The sequence below is a fragment of the Paroedura picta genome, chromosome 8 (genome assembly GCF_049243985.1).
Source record: "Paroedura picta isolate Pp20150507F chromosome 8, Ppicta_v3.0, whole genome shotgun sequence".
Classification (NCBI taxonomy): domain Eukaryota; kingdom Metazoa; phylum Chordata; class Lepidosauria; order Squamata; family Gekkonidae; genus Paroedura; species Paroedura picta.
Genome location: NC_135376.1, coordinates 7869600 through 7884090, shown reverse-complemented (window position 1 = coordinate 7884090; position 14491 = coordinate 7869600). Strand labels below are relative to the sequence as shown.

The following is a 14491-nucleotide window of genomic DNA, read 5'->3' as shown; positions in this document are numbered from 1 at the left end:
CCAATCCTCCCTAGTAGCCAAGGGGAACCTGGCAAGATTAGTTTAGGGTCAAACTACACGGGACGGCTGTCACAATTCTAAAATGCCATTAGGGCACAGTCCTGATCAGGTCTGAGGCACAGTTCTCTGGCTCCCCAGTGCTTTTTGATGTGGAACACATATTCTGGTGTGCCCCCTGAAACGGATATGACTACGGACGTGATGTCTGAAGTCCCGCCCTAGAGAGCACGCCAGAAGAGGCCGCGGCAGCTGCAGGGTGGTGTAGCAGGCAGCCAACTGAGAGAGCACGGGCCGTCATGGGAGGAGGCTGGACTACCACCACACTGCCTGAGGAGGCCTGGACAGTCATGGGGCCGTATGGAGGCCATCTGAGCCAGCACTGCCATGAAGGTGAGGAGGGGGGAGGGGGGAGGGGGGAGGGAGGAGGGAGTCTGGGTAGGGGGAGGTGGGAGGGAGGAGTCTGGGTGTGTGTCTGAGGAAGGGGGAGGGACCAAGGAGGTAAAAGGGGGGCAGCTCTGGGTTGGGAAATACCTGGAGACTAAAGGGGTAGAGCTGGGAGTTGGTAGGATTTGGGGTGAGGCAGGACCTCAGTGGGGTCCACCCTCCCAAGCAGCCATTTTCTGTGACCTGGAGATGAGCTATAATTCCAGGGGATGCCCAGGCCCCATCTGAGGACTGGCATCTGTACCGAGGAGGGAAGGGACCAGCAGGGGACCATACAGTCCCATCTGTTTTCTTCAGGGGAACAGATCTTTGTAGTCTGGAGAGGAGCTGTAATTCTGGGGGATTCCCAAGTCCCACTGGAGGCTGGGATCCTGAAACCCACACTAGATTTCTGCAGAGAGGAGGGACAGCTTCCCATATTTCTCACACCGTGTGGAGTAACGCTACACGATGTGCATTGCTTCGACGTGTGGGAGTGAAATGAAGCTAAGAGACGTCAACCCGCAAATTGCACCATAAAAGGACTAGATGAAGGATCAAAACAACGGTGTCAATCGGGAAGACAAACCCCTCCCAGGATGTTGCTATGACTCAGTGCTGCTCGCACAATTGGGTTTTTAGATTCCACCGTTGCTCATTTTGCCAGAAGTAAGATCATTTGTGCTGTGGTTTCTGGGCTGGCGACGGCGAAATGATTTATTCCAACGTTCAAAACAATTTCGAAATGGATTCCTCGGTATAACCTGCTTTCGATATCATCATCAGTGATACTCTCAGTATTGTTAATAACTCAGTCTTCTCTACTTGTATAATTATGGGTGATGAAATTATGGAAAATAACTGGTAATATATTGGTTTCTGTGGCTCAATCCACAAAATGGTCATATAATATGCAAATATGTAGGGGTCACTGCTGAAGAGTAATTACATATTGTGATATTAATATTAGATTACCCCCTCTAAGCAGATCCATAGGCCTATGAAATAGACCAGGGGTGGCCAATCTGTGACTCTCCAGGTGTCCATAGACTACAATTCCCATGAGCCTCTAGTGGAAATAAAGAGATAACAGAGACTCTTAAACTTTGATTAAGCCATTGGACAGATTCTTTTTTCCTTTATGGTGGTTTTGGGATTGTCCACTTTCTTCTTGCGGTTCTGTGAACTTAGGCAGATTGTGAGTTTGTGGGCAATCGTCACTTTGGGATCAGAAGGTGAATTTCTTCCAGGCCAGAATGGCCAGGAATTCTGGAACATAATCTGGGCATGGAATGGGGGTCATTGTGGGTGGGAAGGTAATTCTGAATGTCCTGCATTTTGCAGGAGGTTGGACTAGATGGCCCTAGAGGCCCTCCCTGGACAGGGATTTTTTTTTTCTTAAAGAACACTCCTTGCATGTAGAAATGCAGCTCAAGAGGGAGAGTTAAGCAAAACTTTTTTCTCTGATATTTTTCAACACTCCTTGCATGTATTATATCAGGCAGCAGTTGAGTGCAGCTCTTTCCCCCATGTGCTACTTTTCAAGATCCAGGGAGCATTCAGAAATAGGACACGGATACACATCTCGGGTCCAGGATGATCCAGAGGTCAGTCATCCCATTATGCTTCTCAGTGCTGGAGGACCCTCAGCCCACATGGCTAGGAAAGGGAGAAAAACCTTGGTTCCGTAAACGGTGAAAGATTTATGCAATCTGAAGAGAAATCAGTATCAGCCACAAAGCTAGTATATGCAGCCAAATGGAGAAGCTCAGAAACCACAAGAGAAGATTTGCTATAGGAGAGTTTTGCAGATTCAGCCAGACTCAGGGCACAAAGGACAAAAACTGATTGAAATATTATGAACAGTGGTCACCTCTCTAGAACTACATGAAGAAAAACTTTCAGGACTCTGCAAAGTTTTATAAAACACATAGCAGATAATTCTAATTAGTTTTTGGCACAGGAAGTGGGTTTATTTATCCAGGAAGGTGAGTTAGGGGGGGGGGAAGTCGAATTTTAGGCTGTGATGTGATGTTTGTGTTATCTGTGTGTGTGTGTTTACGTTGTTTTTGGTTTCGTTGTTATGTTGTTATTTGTACTTGATCCAGAGGAATAAAATGTAGAAAACAAATAAAGTTGGTTCCGTCACGGGTTCATAACAGCCTCAAAGGCCTTTCTTTGCTGAATGCCTCTGCTAAGCCAAAGGGAAAGAGAAGGACAGAAGAAGAGTCTTGCTGACAGATCGAAAGAGAAGAGGCAGAAGCTACATAAGAGCCCCGAGGGATGGCCGAAAAGAGAAAAGTGCTTACCGGTACCTTCATTTTAAAGTCATCGCGATACAGTTTGATGCCGATGTCAGCGATTGCCCTTTGGATGAAACGGGACGGCCGCAGGACGAAGACCAATTGTAGGTTCCCTGGAAACGCTCCCTAGAAGAGTCATAGACATATCATTCATTTTTATTCATTCATGCATTCATTCATTCATTCATTCATTCATTCGTTCATTCATTCTTTCATTCATTCTTTCATTCATTCGTTCATTCATGCATTCATTTGTTCATTCATTCATTCATTCATTTGTTCATTCGTTCATTCATGCATTCATTCATTCGAGTTATTCATTGTCCATCTTTCTCACTTAAACTTGAGGGGTATCATGCAGAGGGAGGCAGAACAATGGTCAGATGGGACATTCAATAAACGAACAATGAAACAGGAATGAGGGTTAGAGTCAAAGAGTTGGAAGGGGGTATTCCAGCCATCTAGTCTAACCTTCTGCTCAATGCAGGATCAGCCTACAGCATCCAGCCGCTGCTTGAAGACCGCCAGTGAGGGGGAGCTCACCACCTTCTAGGGTAGCCCATTCCACTGCTGAACTACTCTGACTGTGAAAATTGTTTTCCTGATATCTAGGCGGTATTGTTCGACACATAGTTTAAACTCATTACTACGGGTCCTCTCCTCCACTGCCAACAGAAACCTTTCCCTGCACTCCTCTAAGTGACTTTTCAGATACTTGATGAGAGCCATCCTGTCCCCTCACAGCCTCCTCTTCTCCAGGCTGAGCATCCCCAAGTCCCTCCACCTTTCCACCCAGGGCTTGGTCTCCAGGCCCCGGATCATCCTCATCATTCTCCTCTGCACCCTTTCAACTTTGTCCTTTTTGAAATGAGGCCTTCAGAACTGCCCACAGGACTCCGGGTGGGGTCCGACCAATGCAATGTACAGGGGGATGATGATGTCTTGCGATTCTGATGTGATGCCTCTCTTGATACATCCCAAGACTGCATTTGCCTTCTTTACTCGGGGTTGTATAGCTGTTATAGTGGGAGAATGATGTAGGCTGCTTGGCATACCCCACTAGGTAGAAAAGCAGGATACAAATGAAATAATTAAAATCCTGTAATCATCTACTCAATAGCCAGCGATTTCTAATCTGGCGAGCCAGGCTTGATTCCCTGCTCCTCCACATGCAGCCAGCTGAGTGACCTTGGGCTTGTCACAGCCCTGATAGTACTGTTCTCGCAGGGCAGTTCTGTTAGAGTTCTCTCAGCCTCGCCTACTTCACAGAGTGCTTTGAGAATCCCAGACTGGCCAGGGATTCTGGGTTTTTTTGGGGGGAGTGCATCATTTGGGCATGGAATTGGGTTCATTCTCGGTGGGCAGGTATTTGTGAATTTCCTGCATTCTGCAGGGGGTTGGACTAGATGACCCCGGAGATCCCTTCCGACTCTATGATTGTATTGCTTCTGGTAGTGAACACCAGGGTATCAAAACTCGCATCATCATCACCCTTATTCCTGAGTTTTCCTCTGCTTGGCTGCGCTATTTCCCAAACTGGGTTTCACAGGGGCTGATCTGGAAAGGCTGCAGGGGATGCACGTTTGCAGGCCACGAGGGTGCAAAGGCATGCGTTTCTCACCGTGCGGAAAGCAGCCCAATGAGGAGCAAGGAGTCACAACGCCTCCCTTGGGAACAGCACGGCTATTTCTGTTTGTGGCTATTTCTGTTTGTGTCAGCGTGGAAGGGGAAATCCCTTCGTCCGGCGTTCCCTTTTATCCTGTGATCTGCCCAGCAGGTTTACAGTAAGCCTCCCTTGCCCTCGTCGCTTTAGAAGATGACCCGAAGTTCTTCCGACAGCTTCCTCGGATTCCTTTCAATCTCCTTCCCAAGGAGTGGGCATAAAGACCCTCAGTTGCATTGCTGCCTGTGCTCCTATGCCAAAACCCGAGGCCCCGAAACTTTTTTGAGCCTGCGAGCCCCTTGGGAATGATGGCACAGCTGCACAAGGGACACCACAGTTAACATTCACTTACCGAGTGCCTGAGCCACATTTTAAAAAAATCTACACTGCCAATCAAATCACAGATGGCCAATCGCAAGCCATGCTAGGCCAAAGCTGTTTTTGAGGTGGTTTTCGGATGTGTGCTCTAGTTTGTTAGCTGCCGAAGGCCAAAAAGCAGGATCTACGTTTTGCAAACTCAGTCCATCGATTTTCCTAGGTCAGGCTTGCAGTTAAAGGCACGGCAGCAGGGCCAACTGAAAACAAAGTATGCCAATCTGGAGCCTGTTCATTTGTCATCCACACCAGGGACTTCAATTCAGTGGTTAGAGCAGGGGGCCCAATGTGGCCACTCTGGCAGGACTTCTGCAGACGAAAAGGAATCCCGTTAAACAGAGTTTCTGCCTGGAGTGTTGAAGAGTTTATATGTGTGTGTGTGTGTGTGTGGTTTCACCTCCTACAGCAGCCATGTTTGTGATTCTGCCCCCCACCCTTTGTCAGAATTCCAAAGTAACCACTGGCTCAAAAACGCCAGGACCCCTGGGCCGGAGTGTCACAAGCTGGTGTGTATAAACCACCGTGAAGTTATGGCTGGTTTATGGTGACTCCAGCAAGGGGATTTCAAGTTAGAGGCAGAGGTGGTTGGCCACGGCCTTCCTCTGCAGAGCCTTCCTTGGTGGTCTCCCTTCCAAGTACAGACCCTGCTCAGCTTCCCCCAGCAAGGGGCTTTCAAGGCAAGGGAGAGGCAGAGGTGGTTGGCCATGGCCTTTCTCTGCAGAGCCTTCCTTGGTGGTCTCCCTTCCAAGTACAGACCCTGCTCAGCTTCCCCCAGCAAGGGGCTTTCAAGTCAGGTGAGAAGCAGAGGTGGTTGGCCATGGCCTTCCTCTGCAGAGGCTTCCTTGGTGGTCTCCATTCCAAGTACAGACCCTGCTCAGCTTCCCCCAGCAAGGGGCTTTCAAGGCAAGGGAGAGGCAGAGGTGGTTGGCCATGGCCTTCCTCTGCAGAGCCTTCCTTGGTGGTCTCCCTTCCAAGTACAGACCCTGCTCAGCTTCTCCCAGCAAGGGGCTTTCAAGGCAAGGGAGAGGCAGAGGTGGTTGGCCATGGCCTTCCTCTGCAGAGCCTTCCTTGGTGGTCTCCCATCCAAGTACTGACCCTGCTAAGTTTCCGAGATCTGACAACACTGGGCGATACCGTGGCCCCCTTCCTCTGAGCATCAGACTGTGGAAACCTGAGTTCCAGCCTCCACTTGGCTCTGAAGCATGCTAGGTAACCTGGGGGCAGTGACCCACTCTCAGCCGCACCTACTTCGCAGGGTTGCAGTGAGGGTTCAATGGGGGGAGGGAGAACTCACAGCACCCTTAGCCGCTTAAAGCGACAGAAATGGGCAAGCTGAACAGGTCACCATTTCCCCCTCCTGAGCCGTGGGCTGTAATAAGACCTGGAAGGAAGGCCAAAAGGCAGTGAAAGTGTTTTGCAAAATCCACCAATCCATTTGCCTATACCAGGCTTGCAGGGCCAGCTGAAAACAAAATACGTCAATCCGGAGACCGTCCGTGTGTCACCCACACCGGAGGCCTCGATGCAGCGGTTAGAGCAGGGGTCCCCAACGCGGTCCTGGTGGCCACACAGTGCCTGATGACACCACTCTTGGTGCCCACCGCGTGGACGGCCGTGAGAGCAGATGGCTCAGGCCTGGGGCTGCTTATCAAAAGAGAACTGCCCACCCATTTGCACACACCGATGTCCCCGCGCTGTGTAAACAGGGCCTGCTCCTCCCTCCGGGAGCGAAACCCTGCTTGTCCTGACATCTCCTTGAGCAGGTCCTGAGCATGCAACGCTGGCAGAAATTGATGGGGGAGGGAAGGGAGCGTTCCCGGAGAGCGACGGAAGCAAAATAAGAAAGCAAAACCCCAGGAGGAGCCATTGGGGAAGGCTAAGAGCAATTCTGAGAGAGAGAGACAGAGAGAGGGAGATGAAGCTACTTACTGCTATTCTCGTAAGGGATGCCTTGACCGCGCTCCATTTGTCCCGCCGTCTGTCTATAATGATGACGAATCCGATGCTGGCAGCCTCCAGACTGCAAGAAATCCAAAGCAGGTATTTGGGGTCACAAGGAAACAGACCCATTCCAAGAGCCCGTGCTGCAGTAAAGCCACATCCTCCATATCAATCCCTGAGCTCACGGCCGGCATCTGGCATCCGGGGTTGATGCTCTGCATACGAGAGACCCGGAGGCCCGGAGTGGTGCGTGTGGGAAAAGCCAAGCCAAATGCTTTCCCCCTTTGCTTCCCCCCCCCTGCCTCCTTCCTCTCTCTTCCCTCCCCCTCCCTTCCCCCCCCCCCCCCAGCATCAGGTCGGCTACGTCTCTGTGGCTGTTTTCGCTGCAGCTGCCCTCCAAAATCTTGGCAACGGGGATGCTTTGGGATCAGGGACGTGCTTTTCGTGCGGAGGCAGGAAGAGCCTGTTTGCTTGGCAGACCGTCTCCTTCCCGGCAAGACCTCCGCCCCACCTTGGCCCCTCGCTCCGGCATGGAATTAGGAATGCGTTTTCCTGTCCCGTTTGAGGCTGCCTGTCCTACCTCTGAGGCCGCTGGAGGTCCACGGCCAGGTATAAATGCTTGAATGGAGGATGTACGTGCAAAAAACCCAACACAGGTCAGCTCAAATGACACAGTCGGTTTCCAGATACCGACTGCATCGTTCAGGCCTGGATGCACAGGATGTGCCATGTATTCACCTCTTCCAGCGTTCTGCCTGCTACGGATACCCACGGGGACAGGTAGAGTAGGAACGCAGGAAGCTGCCTTAGACTGAACTTGGTCCACCGAGGTTAGTATTGTCTACTCAGACTGGTAGCAGCTTTACAAGGCTTCAGAGATAACCCCCTCCTCTTTCCACTTCCCTCCGAGGCTCGGAGGCTGCAGATCCCTGCCACGTGAGAGCTGCCACTGCCGGTGAGTTACCCAACAGCTGCCTGCAGCCTTTTCAGGTCCTGGGTGGAGGGGGAGGCCATCCAAAGAGTACTTCCACCCCCCACCCCCAATCTAGTGCCCGTTATATTCCCAAATTCAACGGGCTTGGCCCCTAGTAGAATCAAAGAGTTAGAGATGGGTCTCCAGGGTCATCTAGTCCAACCCCCTGCCTGCACAATGCAGGAACTCACAATAGCATTAAAATCACCTGCTTCCTTCCAGCTATACACTTAAAATCAAAAGCCAGAAGGCTCTGCTGCATATCTGTAGGAAGAGCGCATTCAAAATATATTTAGAATCACAACTGAAACCTAACAAGCTCATGTTGATTCCATTTGACTCAGTTTTCTATGGATGGAGGAAGACAAAGGACATTTTCTTGACATTTTCCTTTTGCAAACCAATACAGGAACATTCCCCAGTTTTGTTTGTTTTATCAAAACTTCAAAAGGGAAGGCCACCCAGAGTTTTGGACACCCACTTCTGCGGGTGCCTAGATTACGCTGCGTTCTAAAGGGATTTCCAGAGCTCTCAGATACAATGTTTGTAGATGCCGTGTATACAACTCCATCACTCTAGCTTCCAGCAGTATTAGAATTTCTTATCCCTATTAGCATCTCACGCACCCAAGACAAGGTGACTCTTAGAAATCAGGTCTCTGACACCTCTAAACCAGTTGCAAGTTTACCAGGTTTAACATGCCTTCCTTTGAAATGGAAGCTCATGAACTGACATTCAGTATTCCAGCCGAATAACCGGAATTCACAACTTCAGAAAAAATCTCAGAACATAAGAAGAGCCCTGCTGGATCAGACCCATTGTGCCTCTAGTCCAGCATCCTGTCTCACACAGGGGCCAACCACAGAATCTCAGAATCACAGAATCATAGAGTTGGAAGGGGCCATACAGACCATCTAGTCCAACCCCCTGCTCAACGCAGGATCAGCCCAAAGCATCCTAAAGCAACCAGTTCCTCTGGAGGGCCAACAAGAAGGCAAAGAGTCCGAGGCCTTCCTAAGAACACCATGAGAGCCCTGCTGGATCAGACCATTGGTCCATCTAGTACAGCATTCTGACTCACACAGGGGCCAACCAGTTCCTCTGGAGGGCCAACAACAGTGCAGAGAGGCCGAGGCCTTCATGAAAACATCAGAAGAGCCCTGCTGCAGAGCATAGATATAATTAATAAATAAAATAAATATAAGAGAGCAAAGCCTTCCATTTATGTTGTCTTCTGGCACAGGGATTCAGAGGCTAATTGCCTTTTGTCACCGTGGCTAATAGTCACTGATAGATCCATCCACCGTGCAACTATCTAACCCCCTTTTAAAGTTGGCTATGCTGGGACCATCGCTACAGCCCCTGGCGGCAAATTACACATTTTAATCACTCTTGGCGTAAAGTAGTATTTCCTGTTGTTCGACCTGAACCTACTGCCCATCACTTGGTGCCCTCAAGTTCTAGTATTTTGGGAGAGGGGAGAAAAGTTCTCTTTGTCAACTCTCTCCACCTCGTGAACAATTTGACAAGCCTCCTACCATGTCCTCCTCTTAGTTGTTTCACTTCTCAATTAAAAGGGCCTAGACTCTTCAGCTTTCTTTCACAGGGAAAATGCTCCAGCAGTGCTGCTCAGAAATTTGCAGCAAATCCCGCAAATCCTGAAGAGGAAGAGGCAATATTTTTCTAGCAGGCATTACGGCCCAGGGAAGTCCACTAAGTATAGTTGTCAGAATAGTGGTATATTTCCGGTGGCAACGAGTGAGCAAGAAAGTAAAACCAACATTCCCCATTCCACACCTGCTAACAGTGCCCTAAGAGGAGGAAAGCCAACTCAGCAATCGTATCCACCAAGTTTCCTGTTGCTAAAAGCCACAAAAAAGATAAAACATGTACTTCTAGTGCATGAACATTGGTCGATGAGACCCAAGAGGCAGCGAAGGGTCCATACAACAGCCAACATCGATACTGACCTACAGAGAATACACTACTCCCAACAAGGAGCTGCCGCCAAAAATGGCATCCCCGCGTCCTCTCCTCCACGCTGAAGCGGGGGATCATCTGCCTTATCTTGATTATTCCTCAAGAAGGGTGCAAGAGTGGGAAATGTAATGATTTTATAACATAGGCAAAGGGATCCCATGTATTTCACTGAATCATAGAATCATAGAAGAGGCCTCCTGGGTCATCTAGTCCAACCCCCTGCACTATGCAGGACACTCACATCCCAATCGCTCAGCCACTGTAACCTGCCACCCCCTTGAGCCTTCACAGAATCAGCCTCTCCGTCAGATGCCTCTCCAGCCTCTGTTTAAAAATCTCCAAAGATGGAGAACCCACCACCTCCCCAGGAAGCCTGTTCCACTGAAAAACCACTCTCACTGTCAGGAAGTTATCTATCTATCTGTCTGTCTGTCTGTCTGTCTGTCTGTCTGTCTGTCTGTCTGTCTGTCTGTCTGTCTATCATCTATCATCTATCCATCCATCCATCCATCCATCCTTCCATCCATCTATTTATATTTATATATTTATATACTGCCACTCCCAGCAATGCTGGCTCGTGGCAGTTTGTAAATATAACAAATGAAAACAAATACATCGTAAAACAAATAAAACAATCTAACAATACAGCTCCTAGCCCTCATTAATCAAGAATAAAATCTGAATCACTACAAGACTGTAGCATATAGATCAACATTTAAAGGAAATTCAATACAGTTGAGTTTGTAGTCCCTTTCAGCCCTTCTGGGAAAGAACATTATCCTTCAGGAGGCCCACCGTATGGGGACTTTGGACCAGATGCTAGAGCAGTAAGACAGTGGTTCTCAACCTTCCTAATGCCTCGACCTTTTAATTCATTTCCTCATGTTGTGGTGACCCCCCAACCACAACATTATGCAAGTGTCCTTTCACAGAAATTAAACCGAAACTGACCCGTGGCGTGAAGATCCATTGTTCAGGATTGTACATAAATTGTTTTTTTCCTGGGTTTCTCAGTTCAGTTCTGCCTCTTGTCCCACCATGCCGATCTCGCTCTTTTCTGCCGCTCCAGACAGACAAACGCTCTCTCAATCTACCCCGCAAGGCTGTTGTGTTGATGGCGCTCCCTCTGGCCAAGCTATTCGCCCTGCCGCAACCCCTGTAAAAGGGCCCTGCTACAGGGTCCCAAGAAAGGCATTCCCATTCCTTCTAGCAAGACGGGAAGTGATGTCAGATGTCGCCAGCAATGCTCTGGCATACGGCCCGGACTCTATGGTTGAACCAGCGAGTTTTTGGCCGCAAGCGACAGCATCCCCAATGATTCCTCAATGACCCTTCCAGTGGTGCCGGCCGCACAGCAAAGTTATGTCACCAGCAAGACTCCTCCTTGCCCCCCAGGACGAATTTTGTGCTGTTTGTCAGCCTCATGGTGGCAACTCTACATTTTGACTTATTGAGTCCTTCAAAAACAACCCTTGCTTACCTGGGGATGCTGGTTAGATACGTCACAACGTTCAAGAAATCCTCATCGGGGATCTCGCTGAAACCGGCGTACTCGGGGAAGGTGATGATGGGCGCGCCGTCTTTGCCTCTCCCTCCTGCAAGAGAAAACTGCCTTTCAGCAGGCTCAGAATACCTGGCAGAGCAGAGATGCCGGCTGCCTCCGAAGAAATGCGTTTCCTCGGGGGAAGCCTCTTTGCGCAGTGTCCGGACCCAAAACAGAGGCAACGCAGAGCCGTGTCTTTAAGTGACGGAGGGCTCTCTGGGTTATTTAGGAATCTGTGGTTAGAATAGCATATTCCCCATCCAGTTTCTCCCTGACCCCAAGAAGACAGGGGCTGTAAGAGTTAAAGGCTGATCTGTGCAACCATTAAAGCCCTGGATGGCTCAGTCTAGCCAGACCTCGTCAGATCTTGGCTGCTAAGCAGAATTGGTTCTGGTTAGAATTTGGATGGGAGACCACCAAGGAAAGGTAGGGCCAGCCATGGTGAACCCCTTCTGAAACCCCTCTCTTCACTTGAGAGCCTTATGAGGGTGCCATAAGCTGACTGCCATTTCCACCACTGCAGTGGTTAGAATGGCGGAAGAAGAGTTGGTTTTTATATCCCACTTTTCACTTCCTCGAAGGAGACTCAAAGCCTTCCCCACAACAGACACTTGGTGAGGTAAGCGGGGCTGAGAGAGCCCTGACAGGACGGCTCTGTGAGAACAGCTCTGACAGGACTGTGACTAGCCCAAGGTCACCCAGATGGCTGCGCGTGGAGGAGCGGGGACTCAAACCCGGCTCGCCAGATTAGAAGCCGCCGCTCTAAGCCACTGTACCAAGCTGGCAGACTGGGAATAGAGAGGTCCGTGTTCAAGACCCTATTTTGCTACAAAGTTCGCCACATGAACGCACGAATCTGCCTTCTGCTGGCTCAAACCTCTGGTCCCTCAAAGTCGATACCATCCACTCAGACTGGCTGCAGCTCTCCAGGGTCTCACGCAGAGGTTTTTCACATCAACGTTGACCTTGATCCTTACTGGAGATGCTGGGAAATGGGGACCGAACCTGGGACCTTCTGCATGCAAAACAGATGCTCTACCGCTGAGCTACAGCTCCCTCCCAGGAAAACTTTGGGCTGGTGACTCTCTCAAGCCAGGGAGGTTGTTGTGAGGAAGGAAGAACCCTCCACAGCACTCCACTGTGGAAGACAGGCAGGGCCTAACTGGATAGAAGGACAGCTGCGTGAACGTAGGTTTCCCTGCCACAGGGGAAGAGGGCTGTTTGCTTTGTAAATTAAACGATGAAGAGATTGCCATTGTTCCCAAGGCAGGCCACAATACCAAGCCGCAATAAAAACAACCCAAGCGTAGACTAAAACTAGCACGGAGCAGCAGCCTGAAAAAAAAGAAAAGGAGCCCTCGGAGAGGCCAGAAAAGACAGGGACACCATAAAACCAGCAAAACAATAAGGCAACTTTTAAACACAACTCCAAACACAACTTTACGGAAAGGGAACTGAGCCTCGGGTGCCCATCAGTTGCATGTATCTTGTAATACAGCATGAGTTTCGAGCTGAAGCTTTCGCTGAACGGATGGGCGCGGAACCAGGATTGCAAAAACAAAAATTAGACCCTTAGCAAAGGGGAAGCAGGGCACCCCTGGCCCCTGGGTCCTGTTGCTGGTAATGTCGCAACAAGGATTTTATTTATTTATATGTTTGTTTGTTTGTTTGTTTGTTTGTTTATTTATTTAGTGCCCTTGGACTCAAATTTACCCTTGGGAGCCACCATAAAAGTTTATAGGGCAGGGTATTCCTTTGATGCTTTGCATGGAAGGGAGTTGGCGGCACCCTGTGGACAAGACTGGTAGTACAAGGGGAAATGTCCGGAGGAGGATCCCTGACTTAATTCAGCATACAGTCCTCCCTCCAAAGCAGCCTTTATCTCCAGGGAAATCGATCTCTGCAGTCTGGAGAGGAGCTGCAATTCCAGGGGATCCCCAGACCCCACCTGGAGGCTGGCATCCCTGAACCTCAGTGGGGCACAAGGCCACAGAGTCCCCCTCCCAAGCAGCCCTTTTCTGCAGGGGAACTGATCTCTGCAGCCTGGAGAGGAGCTTTGATTCTGGGGGATCCCCAGCCCCCGCCTGGAGGTTGGCATCCCTGAACCTCAGTGGGGCACAAGGCCACAGAGTCCCCCCTCCCAAGCAGCTCTTTTCTGCAGGGGAACTGATCTCTGCAGTCTGGAGATGAGCTTTGATTCTGGGGGATCCCCAGGCCCCGCCTGGAGGTTGGCATCCCTGAGTCCCCCCTCCCAAGCAGCCCTTTTCTCCAGGGGAACTGATCTCTGCAGTCTGGAGTTGAGTTGTAATTCTGGAGGCTCCCCAGGCCCCAACTGGAGCATTCCCAATTATACCCCACTGAGGGGTCCCTCTTCTCCACAAATCCTGCCCTCCTCAGGATCCTCTTCCAAATCTCCAGGAGTTTCCCAACCCAAAGACGGCAACCGTACACAGCATCCATCCAACCTTCGCTGCGATTTCCCCCAAAACTCAACAGCAAAGCAGATTTGAGAAAGAACAGAGAAAAGTCATGGAGGTATGCAAATGTCCCATGACGCTGCGCTTCCTTTTGCGCACGCCGAACAAGGCGCTTTCAATCCGCTTCTGATGCACTTTGCAACAGGAGCTCACGGTGCAAAATGGCAAAATCCAAACAATCACTGAAGTGGATTGGAATGGCATTATTCAGCCTGTGTAAACACCCTGCACGGTGGAAGCACAAAAAAACGACCTGCCTGAAAATTTCATCAACGCCAGGGCAAAGAACCCCTGTTGAAATGGACTTCATAGATCTATATGTGATTAGAAAGGGATTCCCATTAATGATCTCGCATGTGGGGAGTACACATAGGGATGCCAGCCTGCAGGGGGACCTGGGGATTACAGCTCATCTCCAAGCAACAGAGATCAGTTCCCCTGGAGAAAAGGGCTGCTTAGAAGGTAAGCTGCATGACATTATAGCCCATTGGTCCCTTCCTTTCCCCAGCTCCGTTCTCTGCAGGCTTCACCCCCAAAGTCTCCAGGATTTTCCCAGCCTGGAGTTGGCAACATGGTTGTTTTTCCATGCCTTTTTAAAAGGGGGGCGGAGAACGTGTTAAAATATTTGCTGCAGTGTTTATTGTGTTCAGATTATGCAAATGGCTGCAGATTTCAGAACAGCCAGCTGCACTCAGCCATATCTTCCAGGAAGGGGTCTTTTGTTCAATGCGGACCCCGCACAAGCCTAAGGGAGATGCAGGGAGCACGGTCTGTTTTGCTCGAAGACTGACAGCCAGGCTCTTTAAAAAGGAC

At 49.9% G+C, this 14491-nt stretch overlaps 1 protein-coding gene across 11 annotated transcripts in view; it reads right to left on the bottom strand.

The window, feature by feature from the left end:
• The window catches only part of MCF2L2 (MCF.2 cell line derived transforming sequence-like 2), a 205670-nt gene that overhangs the window by 130372 nt on the left and 60807 nt on the right, over positions 1–14491 (bottom strand). For 10 of the 11 annotated variants that reach the window (XM_077348267.1, XM_077348266.1, XM_077348274.1 and 7 more), the window contains 3 exons: positions 11139–11253; positions 6694–6784; positions 2733–2852 (listed from right to left, as the gene is read on the bottom strand). In XM_077348267.1, the coding sequence (XP_077204382.1) occupies positions 2733–2852; positions 6694–6784; positions 11139–11253 (326 nt within the window). The remainder of the gene's footprint in view (positions 1–2732; positions 2853–6693; positions 6785–11138; positions 11254–14491) is intronic. The other variant, XM_077348268.1, reaches the window with a different exon arrangement.